General features: G+C 52.1%; 1 protein-coding gene across 1 annotated transcript in view; it reads right to left on the bottom strand.

Annotated features, from left to right (window-relative positions):
* Positions 1-2,035: 2,035 nt before the first annotated feature.
* Positions 2,036-18,522, bottom strand: part of POLA2 (DNA polymerase alpha 2, accessory subunit) — a 44,662-nt gene continuing 28,175 nt past the window's right edge. The window contains exons 14-18 of the mRNA XM_090054955.1: positions 14,739-14,847; positions 11,802-11,908; positions 5,605-5,664; positions 4,821-4,947; positions 2,036-2,608 (exon numbers count right to left, since the gene is read on the bottom strand). Coding sequence (XP_089911081.1) covers positions 2,462-2,608; positions 4,821-4,947; positions 5,605-5,664; positions 11,802-11,908; positions 14,739-14,847 — 550 coding nt within the window. The 3' untranslated portion in view covers positions 2,036-2,461. The remainder of the gene's footprint in view (positions 2,609-4,820; positions 4,948-5,604; positions 5,665-11,801; positions 11,909-14,738; positions 14,848-18,522) is intronic.

The following is an 18,522-nucleotide window of genomic DNA, read 5'->3' as shown; positions in this document are numbered from 1 at the left end:
CTGGCCTCCTCCGAGGCCTGCCAAGCAAGCACGACGTGCGAGGAACGTGCAACCGACAGCGGCCGGACAGCGCTTAGGAGCAGCGTGGAACACGCGGGTCGGGCAGGAGCGGAGCCTGGCTCGCCTCCGCCCCAAGCCCGTGGCCCGGGTCAGCCAGGAGCGTCGGCGTCCCCCAGCCGAAGGCTCCTCAGAGCCGCCAGACCAAGTTGCCAAGGAAGAGACCGAAACAAGGATTACAGCCAGCGGACCTGCACGGGTAACGGCCTGGGATGGATCTCATGCGACGGGTCCCTACCGTGCTACAAAGGCCCACCGTGGCCTTGGCCAATTGACAATGCTCTGTTCCTGTTTCCCCATGGATGGCGTGGCCATGGCCAGTTCCCAGTGCTCTGCCTCAGTTTCCCCATGAATACACTGGAAACAGCCAAGACAAGGGAAGGATTACTATAAAGGCTGTAAAAACTCTGAGTCAGGGATTATACATCTCCTGGTGGGCTTGAAAACCCCAACAAGGCTCCAATGACAGCCAGTGCTTGTAGCTGAGCTGCTGCATTACTATTAAAAACCAGAGGCTGGACAGAAGCTTTGCAGATCTTGCTTTTGCCACCAGCTCCTAGGACACCCAGTGAAACCCTAGCAGCCCCAGCCCAGGGAGAGAGAGATGAGTGCCCCGCTGAAAGGCACCATCAAGAATACAGATCACATGGCACTTTATTGCAGTTTACTAACCTCGTGCCCTCTCCTGACCTCAGAACTTACAGCCATCCGACTCGACACAAACCAACCACTGCAAAGATCAGAGCTGCAGCCCCCATAGCCCATAACTGCACAGAGGGAGCAAGAAAAAAAGCAAAAAAGCTTTTCAAGCCTGCTGTAAGCCAGAGACTGTTTGAGCATGCATCTCAGGCCTTTCCAAGCCTAACATGGCTGCATTAAAGAGGAAGGACCCAACAGGGGTCATTAAAACCCCCCAAAATAACGGGGCTGGGAAAAGAGTCACCTAGTTCAATGCCCTGTTCAGACATAGGCTTATAGGCAGAACTGGCCCTGCCTTCAGTACAAAAAGCAGTTTCTCTTCTCAGCTCAGCTGGGAGCAGTTTCATACGTCGCAATTTTATAATCCTGGAAAGAGATCCCCTGGTTACTTTCTAGGGGGAGGGCGGGTGGGGAATCAGCGAATAGCCGTAGCCTGAGGCAGGGCTGTGTGATGAGAAGGGAACTGCCCAGTGCATAAGACAACTTGGTTTTAGACGGGGCTCTGCCACTGATGTGGCGTGACCTTGGGCATGTTGCTTGATCTCTCCCTTGCATCTCTATTCTCTCGCAGTACAGAGAATGGGGAGACAGAGTGAGGGACATAAAACTGCACACTGTGGTTGTGAAGAAGGACAAATGATTTGGTATTGCTGAGCAGGGACTGGAAATAGATTACACAGGAATTGCAAAGACTGTATCGACTCAAATCTAAGATGAGGTCTGTTCCCCCACTGCACCAGGCCCTCATCTTAGATTCGTGTGCAAAGTGTGCGTGTGGGCAGGGCGAGTAGGTGGCTGACGAGTGCTCTGCAGCCTCTGCTCCCGCCGCCCCTTACGGGCAGGCACAGCTTGTCCGCAGCTCAGATGCGATTCCCTCCCGGGCACAGAGGACATGAAAACTGTCTCCTGTGCGGCCAGTCAGCGGTGCTGACACTGCTGCATGGCTGGCTGGGGCAGCGCTTCCACGTGCTGTGCTCCGAGAGGGACCAGAGTCCAGGCAGCACCCGACGGTGAGGGGCGCATAGAGGGGCAGAGACTGGGGAGATGAGAGACGAGGTGCAGGAAAGCTGCAAGGGGAGGTGGGGGGCAGAGGGCAAGGGGCCACTTGACTCCTCCAGCCACTACTTTCCCTGCTGTAGGACAGGACACATTTAAAGACAATTCTCCAATAATTAGATTGTATACCTGGAAAATTAATACCAATTTATAAATTTTTCATAGATAGAATCTAATTACTGGGGAGGTCATCTTGAATTCAGGTGAATACAGTAGACAGCCCAGCTCCCTCTGAGCACAGCTTCCAGGGCATACTGACAAAAACAAGAAACAGGCTGGGGAAAAAAAAACGAAATTAGAGACAAATTTTTGTTGTTGGTATTTTTGGTTTGTTTGTTTTAACAAAAACCCCCTCCATGCATTTCAAGAGCAGTCCATGCAGAAGGGCTGAGGGCTCCCCACTTGGTAAGTGTCAACAGGCACAAAGCTGATGTGACCCAAAGGCTCCTGGCACGTTTCCCAGCCTTCAGAGACTCCATCGCAACATCTGATACGCTACCAAAAGCGGAAATCTAAGCTCAAGGCTCCTGGAAGCGGCAGTGCTGGGGGGAGGCTTGAACCCCTGCTGGGAACCAACTGTGCTGAAGAGACACCCCTGTCCTGAATCCACAGGCAGGGCCAGTTTTAAGGACACGGAAGCAGAGGCCGCTTAGATTTTGACAACTTGGGCTGCAAAGCAGGGGCTCCTCCGCTCTTCCTCTGCATCCTGCCTCCGAACATACAGACGACCGTAGGTCCCCCCCACCTGGCCTTTTGTGAGCCGGCCTGGGTTCATACAGACGCAGCCGAGGACGTCCTGTGGAGAGAAAGCACGTGTTACACGGACCACCGCGGAGAGGGGATGCACAGTGTTGAGTGGGCATTGGTGAAATGGTTTCCACTTTTTGAAGGTGCTACTGTCGTATCAATGAGAAGCCCACACCTAAGTGTGGCCAGGGGCTGCACGAACACATAGGCCGCTGCCACGTTATATTTATCATGCAATGAACTGGCCGACCACGCAATACATTTAGACCGGCCACACGTAACAAGTAATTATCATGCCATAAAAACACTTATCCAGCTATAAAAGCATCCAGCTATGAAGTTAGTGCTTGAAAGTGTGTTAACAACTTTACAGCTGGTTTCTATCCAGCTTTAATTTGAACATGTAGCAGGACCTGCAGTGAGATCAATCCCCCCCACCCCGCCAAGCACCACAAAACTCTCCCTGGAAGGGACCTCATAGTGTCGTCGAATCCAGCCCACTCCTCCAGGCAGCATCCTCGCTATTTAAGCCGCCCAGGACAGACTTCAGTCTGACCTGCACATAGCAGCTTGCACTGATGGGAACTCCACACGCAAGCGACCCGCTGTGGTAGGCACTCACACAAGAAGCTGGTTCAGCTAAGCACCTTGCCCTAGACTGCTATGGAGCAAAGGATCTCAAGGGACAGCACAGAAAAAAGATGGGAGGAGAAATGCAGAGAGAAGGCTGAAGTCGAGGTCATGTTGCTAGTCAGGGGCCAGGAACCAGAGCGCTACAACAAGCTGAGCAAGGCCGCATCCTGTGACCTCCTGACTCCAAGTCGTATTTGCTGCTCTCTGCCGTCGCCCAACTCTGGAGGCCTCCACCGGCAGCCGCGCTCCGAGAATATCTTCTATGTCTCAGCCCTGCAGCGACCGCGAGCCCGAGGCAGCTCCTTCAGAAACACAGCGGCTGCAGACAGGAGGGGTCCTATACATACTCTGGTCTTACCATGTCTGTGACGACACGACGTGCCCCGAGCAGAGGTTTGGGATTGGTTTACGTCCCAATTTGTGCCAAAGACTCTCCGGTATTTGTAATCATGACGGGGTCAAGCCTGGAGATTCCCTCTCCAGGTCCGAATCCTCTGGGATCCTGCGGAGCTTTTCGTACCTGCTGGAGGTTTATTTCAGCAGCGAGATGTCCACAAGGACTTCACTGCTGGTGTCCACTTTCCTCAGACCCATTGGGGATTGGCTACGGCCACGGCTGGGGACTGTGACTGGACTGTGCCAACGCTCCTGACAAACCTGGAGCTTCCTGGCTAGAGGGTCTTGGCCCCCCAACTCAAAGTCAGACCTATCGCTGGACTGGGGTCAGGAAGGAACTTTACCCAGCAGTCAGACTGATACAGGCTGTGGGGGTTTTGCCTTCCTGTGTAGCGGGGGGGCCCCGGCCCGCCGCCTGGCATCTCTCAAGTGTATTTTAACAACACCTGTAGCAGCAAGACACTGGCTGCTTTCCCTGTGGCAGGTCGAGGCATCATGCCTTGCAGTTGTTTCAGGGTCGACTGTCGTTTCACTAGTAGGCGAGACAATGGATTTGTGTAGGATGGTTTGGATAGGGATGATCCAGCCTTTGTCAGGGAGTTGTACTACGTGTGACCTCTGGGGGTCCCTTCCAGCCCCACTGCTCTAGGATTCCTGCTGCAGGGACTAACCCCCACTTCTCTGCAGAGAAGCCACAAAAAAGTCTCTTTCCACTAAGGATGGCAACAACAACAACAAAAGAAAGACTGTCCAAATCTTAAGGGGTAGGTCAGAATCCCCTTCCACCCTTCAAAACAGCGGGAAAGTCCAGAAAGGAGGGCTAGAGTGAGCAGAGCACTCTCAAGCCCCAAGGCCCAGAGCTGCAAAGGTATTTAGGTACCTGAACTAAGTGCAGCAATACCTTTGGAGGATCTGGGTTGAAGCAACTCAGGAGCTCAAAATTCCCTCCCTGAAGGAACTCAAAAGCCAGGGAACCCTTTGAAAATGCATCGTGGTTCCCAAATCTCTTAAGTGCTTTGGAAAATTCTTTCCAAGTCTGTGGTGCTGCGAGTGAGTGACAGAAGTGGTCCTAGCAGAGAACAGCTGCCCAACCTATTGTCTTAGATTCCTCCTCCTGCCAGAGGCCAATATATACTCCGAGACAACAAGGTTTGCCCCCGCCCCCTCAAATTTCAGCGCCATATGAATACCCGGTTCTCTTTGGCACCTTTCAGCATCCCAGCACCACATACCTTAACAAAGTATCTCAGCTCAGATGGGGCAATGAGGACATCCGGGGTAACGGGCAAAGGCACATAGTTATAGAAGTTCTCGTAATCAATATTCATCTCGTCCGAGGGAGGGTAGAGGGGGTAATAACTGCACAGGTTGAGACAGAGCACTGATTACATTTCAGCATGGCAGCCTTGGCTCCCCATATCCCTGCATGGTAAGCCCAGGGAACAATCATCCATCCCTCTCTTCCAGCAGACTTCTGCCTTAATCTTTCAGCAGGATTGGTTTACGTCGGCCAAAAGCCACCCCCAAAAAGCCACGAGCTAAGGCCCAATCCTTCATTACCCTGCATCAGACAAGGCCCAGAGGCCTGATACTGAAGCTAGATCAGATCACGATAGAAACAAGGCACAAGTTCCCAACAGCAAGGGTAACAAATAATTGGACCGATTTACCTAGTGGAGACGTTCTCAGCATCTGAAGTCTGCCTTTCTAGAAGCTAAGCCTCTGCTCTACAAGTTACTGGGCAAGATTCATCCATCTTCATTAAGCCCAGACTAGACTACTGTAATGGTCCTGTCTAACCCAAACACCTAGAGCTCTCACATGGGTGCTTCCCTAAGGAATGGCAAAAGCGAAACACTGATTGAGTTCAAAGGGTGGTGGTTTTCCAACCCATAATTTGAGTGATCACGGCAAAGTGCTACACGACAGGATCAAAGATGCAGCGTCTCCCTGGCACTGATTCACACCCGGAGATTGTGCATGCGAGGTAAATGCTATCCCAAAGTCTGCTCTCACCTCCTCTGCGTCAGGACATGCTTAAGGATTCGTGTGAACCTGTCCAAGGCGCCAGAAGAACTGTGAAGAAAGAAAGAAATGGCCGATAATTAAACTACAAAGACCATGAGGGAAGGTGAAAAACCCCCCAACAAAACACACACATTTCACCCCTTTCAGCATGACTTGACTGTCTAGTTGGTGTGATGGCATTAAAACACTAAACCCAGACTAATCTCAGTCCTCAGCGAGCTCCTCACCTCCACCCTGAGCACAGACCACTTCGTACGACTTTGTGCAGCACCAGCATGAGGGGGCTCTGGTCTCTGTTGGGGCCTCCAGGTGCTATTGTGACACATGCCAACAGCCGCCCTCAAGCCACAAACACAAGTCTAACCTTTATTTCCCCCTGCTAAGATGGGACAGGACTGTAGGGGTTTTTGCCTCCCTCTGTAACAGGCAGGAACAGCTTCTACCGGGGATCTCTTGAGCGTATATTAACAACCTTTTACAGAAGCAGGATGTTGGCAGCTGTGATCCCCCTGACTTTCCCTGTGGCAGGTTGGGCGTGATCTCCAGTGTTGTGTCAGGGCTAATGGCACTTTTACGAAAAGGTTAGATAACCACAATCATAGAAATTAAGGGCTGGAAGGGACCTCGAAAGCTCATCAAGTCCAACCCCCCTGCTCCTGCGCTGGGCAGGAATGCTGTGGAGATCAAACGATCCCAGAAAGGTGTCTGTCCAGTCTCCTCTTGAAGACTGCCAAGGTTGGGCACTGCACCCCCTCCCTGGGAAGTCTAGTCCAGATTCTGGTCACCCCTACCGTAAAGAAGTTCTTCCTTGCATCCAACCTGAAACCAGCTTCTAGCAGTTTAGGGCCACTGATCCTTGTCCTCCCCTGGGGCACCTTAGTGAACAGTTTCTCTCTCAGCTCCCAATATTCACCCCTTACATACTTAAAGACGGCCAAGTCCCCCCTCAGTCCTCTCCTCCCCCGGCTGAACAGTCCCAGATCCCTTAGTCTTTCCTCATAAGGTTTGTCCTCCAGGCCGTTCTCTGGATCCTTTCAAGGTTCTCCATATCTGTTTTAAAGTGCGGTGCCCAGAACTGGACACAGTGCTCTCGCTGGGGTCTCACCAGCGCTGAGTAGGGAGGAAGAATCACTTCCTTAGCACTGCTTGCGACACATCAGCTAATGCGTCCCAGCGTGCTATTAGCTCTGCTGACTACAGCATCTCACTGGCAGCTCATGTCCATCCTGCGATCAGCCATAACCCTGAGGTCCCTTTCAGTCCTGTGCTGGCCAGGACATCTCCTCCTAACCTCTATTCGTGTTGCTGGTTATTTCTCCCCAAATGAAGCACTCTGCGTTTATCCTTATTGAACTGCGTCCAGTCCTGCTCCACGCATCTTTCCAGCTTGTCCAGGTCCGCTTGGATCGACATCCTATCTCCTAGCGTGACCACTTTTGCCCATAACTTGGATATGTATGGGATAGTTTGGATAGGGCTGATCCTGCCTCAGACAAGGGGTTGGACTAAATGGCCTATGAAGGTCCCTTCAGCCCAACTTCTCTGCGATTCTACGACTCCAAGGCTCTTAGCCGCTTTGGAGGGTCTTGCCAAACGAGAAGTCCCTGCTTTAAGCAGTGCAAAGGTGTATGGCTCAGGAGCAGATCCTAACATGCATCTCGAGCAGGTCCAGGGAGGTGATCCTCCCCCTCTATGCAGCACTGGTCAGGCCGCAGCTGGAGGACTGCGTCCAGTTCTGGGCCCCGCACTTCAGGGGGGATGTGGACAGCGTGGAGAGGGTCCAGAGGAGGCCACTCGTATGATCAGGGGACAGCAGGGCAGGCCTATGAGGGGAGGTGACGGGACCTGAACCTGTTCAGCCTCCACAAGAGAAGGCTGAGGGGGATCTAGGGGCCTGTTATAAACTAGTCAGGGGGACCAGCAGGCACTGGGGGAGTCCCTGTTCCCCCGAGCACCGCCAGGAGTGACCAGGAATAACGGTCACAAGCTGGCAGAGGGTAGGTTTAGGTTACATATCAGGAGGCGCGACTTCACGGTCAGGACGGCTAGGGTCTGGAACCAGCTTCCAAGAGAAGTGGTGCAGGCTCCTGCCCTGGGGGTGTTTAAGAGGAGGTTAGATGAACATCTTGCTGGGGTCATTTGACCCCAGTGCTCTTTCCTGCCATGGCAGGGGGTCGGACTAGATGATCTGCTCAGGCCCCTTCCGACCCTAGAAACTATGAAACATGCTGTGATGCAAAGGGGTGGGGGGGGGAATCCCCGGAGAGAAAATACTGGAAGAAATGTATTTGAAAGGCAGGAGGGTGAAGCAAAGGTTAAGGGCATACTCTGCATTCCCCCATAACTAAAATAAAACCTTCCCAAGCAAACACAGGCTACTTCCAGTTGCTCCCCAAAACCCAGGCACCTGAGGGATTTCTACTATAGATTACCAAGAGCAGAGTTACTCTGATGTTACTCCCAGCTGAGAGCAGACTCAACGCGCTTATCCTGCGAGCATGAAGACGGCTCCTGTCCCAAAACAAACAGCTTCCAAATGAAGACTGGGGGATGGCGAACAGGATAAACCCAGAGGTACAAACAAGGGACACCAGTGAGATACAGTCTCCCCAGTATCAGCAACGCAAGCTAATGACCTACAGGATTAACACAAAAACTGATGGGAGTCTCCATTGCAGCGAGGACCACAGCAGATAAGATGAGGGCGGGAACTGATCTGTTCAAGGCTTAATCCAATCTGCTTTGGCATTTTCTCAGGGCCACAAGTACCACAACGAATGTGGACTAGCTTCAGGTGGCCAGAGAACAGGGGAGGGTGTACGCAAAGGAGCAATCAGAAGGAAAGGATGAGGTGGACAGGGAAACAGCACATAAGGAGACCCCAAGACAGGAGCCTGTACAGCACCAATAAGCCAATGCCTTCAGCACCTTTGCACTCAGCGTCTGTGCAAAGTCTTGGCAGTCTCAGACTCTAGGAATCATCCTTCAGCCCCTCCAGTCAGAGCGGTGCCCCAGGCAGGGTGTGCACTCTTATCTGGAGCATGTGCCAAGTGTAACGAGGTTCAGCTTCAGTTCATGAGGAACAGGTTAAGCTCAGGTCGCATGAGATGAAGGGGCCAGGCGCAGGGGCTCTCAACTGCCGAGCCGCAGAGGTGGCGCAAGCGATGTGTGAGGATGGATGAGGAAGGAATGGGGGAGCTCTCTAGCGTGCTTGGCAAGAAGCCCGTGAGGAAGGTGGGCTGTGGAGATATGTATGGGTTATTAGGTAAGTCACAGCTGAAAGCCACTGAGAGTCAAGAGACACAGATTCTCTCTCTGGCCCTGTTACCTGATCCCAGGCACATCAAGTCCCTGCTCTATGCCTCAGTTTCCCCACCTGGGAGCCCAGGAGACCTTGCAATGTGCTCAGAGAGCTTCAGAAGGAAGGAACATTTGGCAATTTCTAGAGCAAAAAAAAGCAAGTTATGGGATTCCCACCAGTTTAAACCGGTGGAGTCTAAAGCCATCAAGGAAGCGTACAAAGTTCTGATGCATGAAGGGCTACGAAGTCAGGTGCCAAGATGACGCCACAGCCCGGCTTCTGCTCACCTCTCAGGGGATGTGAACTTTTGCTGCTGTGCTTCCATCTCTTCTCAGGCGACATGTCCTATCATGCACACCCACCCACCCACCATCCTCAAGCGGCACCGCAGGAGCCTAAGAGGGGAGATAAAGAACCACTGGATTGTGCAAGAGAACAGGAATCCCACGTAGCACAAGGGCTCTGGCACCTCATTCCCGTGAGTTCAGCTCGTTCATAAACCCCAGCTGATGAGGCTACGTGCCCTCCCCACCATCCAGCTTTGAAGCAAAGGGCTTCAAAACATTCCTTCCCCAAGTCTGTGGAATGTAGGAGTTCAGTCACCGGGTCCCAGGAGAAAGGTCTCGCTGTGGCTAATCACCCCTTCCCTCCCCAGAGCCAACTGTATCGCAGTGCAACATCACCAGCCTGGGATCCTGCTGTAAGGGCCAGCAATGTGCACACCGGCAACACTAGGGGCATGTGCTTAAAAGGACTTGGAGGTTTCAATAATGGGTGCACAACTGTTTGCAGTGCACTGAAGTCATGGCTGTGCAGTGCTGGGCACTGGATAGTGATCCATCCTTGCACCCAAAGAGGTGTGCTGGGGGGAGAAAACCCCACAGAAGCCTGGGTGTGGACAAGCAACCAGTGCTAGCAAGGGAGAGAACTACCACTTGCAAGTACGCGCCAGCAGATATCACACATATCTCGTGTGTCTGCTCCTATCCTGCAGTGCAGAAGTTAAACCCTGACAACGACTGAGGCAGAGTCCAAGCAAGTGCTCCAAGCCCAGGACGTGGCCACAGCCGTGCCTTTCCCAAAGGGCTGTGCCGCACAGGCAATCAGCTCCCTTGCGAGACTGGCATTATCTTCATTTCCTAGGGTGCATAAGGAGGTGTCCAGTCCCCAAAACATCAGGCCTCAGCTCCTCCATAGGCAATTCCAGCTACACACGCTCATAGCAACAGCAAGAGCTACAGTGGTGTCAAGGCCTGCAAAAAGACTCAGCAGCCAAGTGCAGCCCTAATTGAATCGTCTGCTGAGGAAAGAGATTAAGCGGGAGCACAACGGTAGTTATGTTAATTGGCAGTCGAGATAAACAGTCGTTAATTTAATTCACCTTTAAGCAGAGCTGTTTTTCTTTTTTAATTTAAATGGCTGCTTTCAACTCGGGGCCACCCACAAAGCAGGAGATTCAGCGTCTTGCAGGAGATCCTGACCTTGCCCTGGACTCGTGCCCAAGCTGCCCGCAGCCAAGCCAGGCATAAAAGGGCTCCCTGATCGCTCTATCTGGGGGACTCAAAGGCAGTTGGAGGCAAGTCTCGTCAGGCCATTCTCTTGTGTGCTACTGCCTACAGAAACGCATGCATCTCAACTACGCTACTCTATGGGGTGTTTGGCTTCTTTTTGACCCAGATTTCTACCAGCTGGGCATCTTACCCATGGTTTCTCTCCTTCGATATCCCTGTAAGCTAGAGGCCACATTCCTTGCAAGCTTCCATTAAAATTACAGCCTAGTAAAGAGTGACTGCCTGTTGGTTTCCCCTAAAAACTGCCATTTACTGGGCCAGACTCTAGGTCCGTCTTGCCCAGTCTTGTGTGTGGCAGAAAGCAGATGCTGGTAGGGACAGCGACTGGGTCTGACCAGTTTCCTCTCCTCCATTCCTCTCTCATTTGCAGCCTCCAGCATTTAAGGTCTAGAAAGTCCCGACTCAGAGGTGGTGCCCCTCACTCCCATGCTCAATACCTACTGATGCCCCTTTCCTTCAAGGATTTGTCCAATCCCTTGGTGAATTTGGCTACACTCTCAGCTTGCACCACATCTGGTGGCAGCAAGTTCCACCCTTAATTTCCACACTGGGGGAAAAAACTTTCTGGTGTTAGTTTTAAACCAATGACCTGCTGGTTTGATTGTGTGACCTCTAGTTCTTGTCTGGTGAGAGACAGTCGATAGTAAATCCCTATCGACTTTCTCTTCACATTAACTTTCATCATGTAGTATTTTAGAATCATAGAAAATTGGGGTTGGAAGGGACCTTAGGAGGTCATCTTGTTCAACCCTTGTCACATCACTCCTCAAGTGTCTGTTTTCTAAACTGAACAGGCCTGGCCTCTTTAGTCTCTCCTCATAGGGAAGACTCTCCATACTGCTAATCATCCGTGGTGCCCTTTTCTGGACCTTTTCTATACTTTTGGAGGTGTAGGGACCAGAACTAAGCAAAGGTTCAAGGTGAGGACATTCCATGGATTTATAAAGGAGCATCGTATTACTTTTGGTTTGGCTTATGATTCCCTTCTTAATCATCCCTAGCATTTTGTTTGCTTTTTTGATAGCTGCTGAGCTGATGTTTTTAGTGAACTGTCCACAGCGACTCCCAGATCTCTTTCCTAACAGCGAATGTAGAGCCCATCACAGCACAGAAATACTTTGGGATATTTCTATCCAGATGCATCGCTTGACACTGAGCTACAATGAATTTCTTCCACCAGTATCTACATTGAATTTCAGCATTCCTATCCAGCGATGAGTGCTGGGTCCTATGGGTGGTCTCCACAACCTGGGAAGGACTTTCCAAAGATCTGTTTGCCCTCACACTTCCCAGGATGTGGCAACTGCACCTACCTGCTGATCTCCTCGGCGCCCATGTGGAAAAGGAAGTCTGTGGACGTCAGGCCAAAAACGACTCCATTGATATCCAAGGTGCAGGGATCAGACACAAAATGCACGCGCTGAAAGCAGAAAAAGAGAAAGAAAGATGCTGTTCGGATGCATTTCTTCCATAAGGTCTCGGAGCGACCAGGCACAACTCCCTAAACATCAAATGCATCCTAACACGCACGCCACAGGATGATGGTGCTGGCAACAGTAGCAATAATCTCTTCTACTTTGCTAAAGCTTTGGCCGTAACCAAGGGTCTGGATCCTGAAGTAGCACTGCCTGTCGACACAGCACAATGGCTTGCTACCCTTTGCAAAAGGAGACATTCAAGGCAATACAATAAAAGCCAAACGTACTGCCCACCCATCCTTTACGGCCTGCCCACCCAAACGTACTGCCCACCCATCCTTTACGGCTGCATCACAATAGGATTTCCTGGCAGGAGGCACTGGGGTGGTTTTCTTGTATTTTCAATTTCTTCATTAGGTTTCTCAGGATCTTAAACCCTCCCCACCACCTTTTACACAGCGCTCAGGAGATTAGACCCCAACAGCAGAGGCCAGGATTTCCTGAGAGCCGTTCCAGACTTGGCTGCTGACCTGATAGAACATTTTGGCTCTGCTTTTCCAAGAAGAGCCATTACCCAATACAAAAACCCCCACTTTTCCTTCTTCGAGCTGTGTGCATTTTTGTTCTGGGTTGGTATTGTTCCAGACACCTCTCATCAAGCCAAAGCACATCCAAAAAGCTCAACATCAGTGGACCCAGAGCATCCAAAGAGAAACTCAGAGTCCAATCATTTTCTTCAAGTGCCTAGAGAGATTTGTAGTGGCTCCAGTATTAAGGTAGACACCTCTACTGTCTTAAGCAGCAGTAGTTGCAATGGGCCAGGAAATGTGCAATGCAGCTGTGGTTTTTTCACATCTAGTCCAACCCCCTGCTCCAAGCAGGACCAGTCCCAACTACGTCATCCCAGCCAAGGCTTTGTCTACCTGGGTCCTGAAAACCTCCAAGGATGGGGACTCCACCACCTCTCTGGGTAACCTGTTCCAGTGCTTCACCACCCTCCTAGTGAGAAAGTTTTCCTAGTATCCAACCTCAACTTCCCTTGCTGCAGCCTGAGCCCATTGCTCCTTGTTCCATTATCTGCCCCCACTGAGAACAGCCCAGCTCCAGCCTCTTTGGAAATAACCTTCAGGTAGCTGAAGGCTGCTATAAAATCCTCCCCGCTCCAAGCCCACCCATCTTCTCTTCTCCAGACTCAAACCCAGCTGCCTCAGCTTCTTCTCAGCCCCTGAAAGTTTTTTGCCCTCAGCTGGACTCCGTCCAATCTGCCCACACCCTTTCTGTAGTGGGGGCCCAAAAATTGGACACAGGACTCCAGATGTGCCCTCACCAGTGCTGAAGAGAGGGGAAGAATCACTGCCCTCCATCTGCTGACAACACTCCTACTAATGCAGCCTAGGATGCCGGTAGCCTTCTCGGCAGCAAGGGCACACTGCTGGCTCCTATGCAGCTTCTTGTCCACTGTGACCCCCAGGTCCTTTTCTGCAAAGCTGCTGCTTATCCAGTCGGTCCCCGGGCTGTACCACTGTTATTTTTATGGCACTATCTTTTATTGAACCAACTGCATAGTTGGGAGGGATGTCAGACAAACACCTAGTGCTTGACAGCTTGTTCAATCTCTCTTTCAATTATACAGCTGGTCCAACAAGAAACATCACCATAAAAACCCTTGCTTCTCCACTACCTTAAGGAAGCTCGATTTGCAGAAGCATTGAGTACTAGGTCAGGGTTTTGTATGTGGTGGAGCAGCTACCTCACTGCGATCTACTGAACTGCCTCCAAGGCCCTGGGTGGTGGCTACAGCCCAGGCCTGGGCTGTGCCAGTACTTCTGCTGCGACTCAAGCCCAGAAGTTCCTGGCTAGAGGATCCTGCCCCTCTGCTCAGGGCCACCGATCACCATCTCTGGGGTTCGGAAGGGATTTTACCTGCTGGTCAAATTGGTAAGGACTGGGGGGTGGGGGTGCAAGGTTGCCAACTTCACTTCCAGCCCTACTTCTCTGATTTCTAGGATAAGTGTCCAGGTGCCACTATTAAGACAGACTACTGAGGGGGTTTTTATTATTATTTTTAAATACACTGGGGTGGCTGCTCTCTCTTTTGTACTAAACAGGACTAATTTGCAGCAATCTATTGCTACCTGAGCCCTGCAGGAAGGTATCCCATCTAGGTATTTAACTCTCTAAGTTATGGACATTGATTTCATCCCGTTGGGGGATGTCTGGACTTTTTAGGCCAGCCCTCCTGTCAGGTCCTTAAAGTGCAAGTAAGTTTCAGTTCTTGGGAAGAAGCACAGGGGAGTTTCCAGAGTTGGATGGTGCAAGGTTTTTTGTAGAGCGCTTGCAAACAGCCTAAGGCTCTAATTGGAGTCTGTTACTTGCTCCTTGGAAACCAGGGGCTTGTTGCAGGGGGAACGGGGGAGGGCAATGTTTGGGGAGAAGAGATTCCTCTGCATGCTGTTTGTGCCCTATGCTGGGATGGGTCAAAGAAAGCAAGGTACACAGAGTACAGGCAGACCCCAGACTGCCAACTTCTCTTTCAGTACTCTGGAAATCTGCTTCTGCTCGACTAAGATGCCGATAGGAGTGAGGGAAAGAGACCAAGTCCCTTGTAAAGTCTGTCATCTGGCAAGAGACAAATTGAAACAAAAAGGCTCCTAGTTCTAAACCCAAATCAAACAGGGATCACATCTGCTTTTGTTCTGTTTGCCCCCAGCCTCTTATCTTCTCGCTCAGGCTCCTGACCTGAGGATTCAGCTAACAACCTGTCTAGCACCGTCTCCATCTGCTGAAGACGAGGTCAGGACCCTCCGATTGTTTAGCTATCCAAAAAGTTACCCGTTTGTCCTCTTTAGCCAGCTCCGGGAAGGCGAACGGGGGTTGTGGGTAAATGTAGTCATGGTGAACATCTCGCAAGGACGGGAGGAACACAAGCTGGGAGCCAGCGCTGTTGAGAGAGAAGAAAACTCAGAGAGCGCCAGGAACCAGGGGCTTGCGCAGCCAAGGTGACTGATGCAGCGAGTCACAGCTCACCCCCTCTAATCAAGCTCGTAATGTGGAAAACCTCCGAATTTCCATCAAGGCAGGAAATTGCAATACCAGACCGGATCATCAGGAGGGTGGGGCTGGGACCAAATAGCAAGGCCTCTCGGCTGCAGCTGGCTCCAGGAACTGCATATCACGGAAAGGCCGTAACCCTGACCTTGGAGCCCAAGGGACAGTTAGAACATTTTCAACCTTCCCATGATGGATGCTCTGTGGTTTCAGCATGCAAAGCCATCTGCATCTCAAGTGGCAGAGTGGGTTTGATGCATCAAAGGGGAAGTGGGTGGGATGGCCATGATGCTTGGCCTTGCTCTGACCACTGCCATGAAAGCCACGAACTAATCAGCGCTCACCCTCCTGATACCAACAGGCACGAGAGATGCGGTGAGCGGTGGCGGTACATCATGAGAAGCTTGGAAAGCAAACGAGGTGCCTTGCCTAGGTAACAGAAAGTGCCTATATTTAAAAGGGCCACATCACCCACGTGCAACCAGGGCAGATCCCCTTTCACCCAGCTTGACCAAAAAACCCAGCTCAGATACTCTGATGAGCATTCAGTCCTAGCTGTCCAGGCCTAGCTGGCTCAGAGGGAGGTGAACAAACACGCACCTGGGGAAAAGTCTTCAAAAAGAAACCACCCCGGAGCTGCAGCCTGAAGCACCTCCTTGCACCCCCCATACAAAATCCAGCTCCCTTTGGGACAGGCAGTGTTGAAAAGTCTGGAGATAGAGAGCAAGCCCTTCCTAAACTTGGAGAAAACACAGGGCTGGAACGGACCGCCCAAGACCATCTAGTCCATACCGACAGCCCAGGGCAGGATCCTGTACCCCTAAACCGCTCCTGACATGTTTATCCACACTGATCCCCAGCAGATGAAGAGGAGGAATCCTCCTCACCCTGTGATACGAGTAGGTGCTTTCCAGGAATACAAGGCCATAAGAGCCGCCACTGGCTGGGTCAGACCAGAGGTCTGCTTGCCCAGCCTCCTGTCACATAGCAGCAGAGGAGGGATGCTGAAAGGGAGAGCAAACCAGGTCTCACCAGGGTTTATTCCCCCCCGTTCCTCTCTTGCTTTTAGCCTCCAGCATTCAAAGGCCTAGGAAGTTCCGAACAGCGCAGCGCCCCGAGACATTCCCCCTCCACAGCGGCTACTCGGAGGATAGCAGGCGAAACACGCCTGCCATCAGCTCCCAGTGGACCAATCTTACGCCGGCCTAGAAGCAGCAAAAAAAAAAAAAGGATGCGAGCAGGTTTTTGCTTGAATGCCCTTCCACGGAGATGCCTCCATGGCAAAGTGCTGATGCTGAGACAAATTCAGGTCAGTGGCAGCTTAAGTATTCCTTTCCCTCTCCCTCAAAAAGCCCTACACTTGCATAAACTGGATGGTGAGGCTCTTAAATGACGGCCGGGGGATGGGGTGTTGACCCAGCACCAGCGTCTGACAGATTCTGGCCGCAGATGAAAGGGGCCAGCAGTACGTTGCACTCACCCCGAGGAAAAGAATGTCTTGTTTGTTCTTTGTTTCCCCGGCCACCCCCCGTCCTGGTACCACAGGGGAGGGAGATCGGAGAGGATGAAAGGCACCACAGCAGATGCTGGGAGGCCCAACCTCTCCCAGTTTGGAGCGAAGGGGAGGGCAGGGGGGAATAAAGCTGTAAATTAAGGGGTGGGAAAAATCAATATGCATCGCCAGAGCTGGATCTGCCAGACAATGACCTAGCTTAGCAAACAGCTTCTGTGCAGAGGGAAGTGCTAACCCAGGCCTGGACTGAGCTTTTTTGCCTTTGCTCAGACCTCGATTAGGGATTTGTATTGCCAGGGAAAAGATGAAAGGGACGAGCACAGGTGGAGGTGCAAGGGGCGGGCTGGCGGTGGGCATGGAACCAGCTGAGCAAGCAAGACGCATTGTTTCACGGGTCAGAAGAACAGAAAGAGCTGCTACGGACCAGGTTTCGCAGATTCACAGACGTTAGGGGCTGGAAAGGACCTCTCGAGATCATCAGCTCCAGCCCCCCCGGTGGTACTGTAGGTCCATCTTGCCCAATCTCCTGCATCACACAGTGGCAGAGCTGATGCTGGAAGGGAGAGCGTCCCTCACCCTGTTCCTCTCTCACTTGCAGCCTCCAGCATTTAAGGCCGGGGTGGGCAAAATGCGGCCTGCCAGGCCATTGTATCTGGCCCACAGGGCTCCAAAAGATTTTAAATAATTAATATTAAGCTGCCCTGGGCTGCCTGTCATGCAGCCCTCCATGGCTTGCCAAAACTCAGTAAGCAGCCCTCCGCCCAAAACAATTGCTTGCCCCTGATTTAAGGTCTAGGAAGTCCCATCTCGGGGGCTGTATCCCCAACTCGCATGTTCAATAGCTACTTATGCCCCCTCCCTTCATGACTGTGTCCACTCCCTTGGTGAATCTGGCTACACTCTCAGCTTCCACCACATCTTGGGGTAACAAGTCTAACACTTTAATTACACATAGTGAGAACTGCAAGCCGTGTGTCAGAGGTGAACAGGATCCTAGGGAAGTGGGGCTGGCAGGGATGTCCAGAGGTCAATCCAGTCCAACCCCATGCCCAAGAAAGAATCAGCCCTATCCAAACGGTCCCAGACAAACCCATTGTTTAACCCCTCAGCAAAATGACTGTCAGCCCCGACACAACATGAGACATCACATCCAACCCTGCCACAGGGAAAGCAAGGGGATCACAGTGGCCAACATCCTCCTGCCATCAAGTGACCCCAGGCAGAGGGCCGCGACCCCCGCTACAGAGGAAGGCAACACCCCCCCAGTCTGTAACAGTCTGACCAGGGGGCATCCTTCCTGCCCCCAAACCTGGTGACCGGCCTGACCCCGAGTGGAGGGGCAAGACCCGTGAGGCAGGAGCCTCCGGGCTGAGCTCCTGCAGGAGCATCAGCACAGCCGTCGCTACCCCCCGCCTCGGCTACAGCCAACACCCAACAGCTCAGAGGAAGGCTTAAAAACACCCCAACACATGGGAACGCGACTACGGGAAGTCTTTTCTAGTGCAGGCAAGATCTCATGTTCCTGCTTGCAGCTCAGCTTTGGCTGGATAGATTTGTGGAGAGCCCAGCTCAGGCACACACGAGGCTAGCCCGTTCCTTAGACACGGGCCTGAAAGTAAGCCTACCTCACTTCACGTTGCCCGTTTTTTCACGCAAACATGAAGAGACATGAACAAACCAGCCGTTCCCCACCCACAGCCCTCAAACAGGTAACATAAGGTCCAGAGTGAAGTCTCTTGCTTGATTAGCAGGCAGGCTGCTGGCAGGAGATGGCCCTCCTCAGGGGAGTGATCAAAGGGACAGGCTGCTTGTGCTGATTCACTCATAAACCAGCCTCCCTTCCAGCTAACTGACTGCTAATTAAGCATCTGATAAAGCTGTAGGAGACAATCCCCCATCCATCTCCTCCTCTCCAACTGGGGAAGGCAGATGCCTCCACAGTTAGCCTAAGGTCAGGAGCATGAAACGTGCACCTTCCTCTAAGCAGTTTGCTCCCCAGAAGAGGACCACTGCAGATCCTCAGTCCCCAAACCCTTCCTCGCAGCTTTGCCTGTG

Source organism: Crocodylus siamensis, chromosome 6, assembly GCF_052110815.1.
Source record: "Crocodylus siamensis isolate JL-2025a chromosome 6, ASM5211081v1, whole genome shotgun sequence".
NCBI classification, from domain to species: Eukaryota; Metazoa; Chordata; order Crocodylia; family Crocodylidae; genus Crocodylus; species Crocodylus siamensis.
Note: the sequence above shows the minus strand (reverse complement) of the source record. Positions and strands in the feature narration are given on the sequence as shown.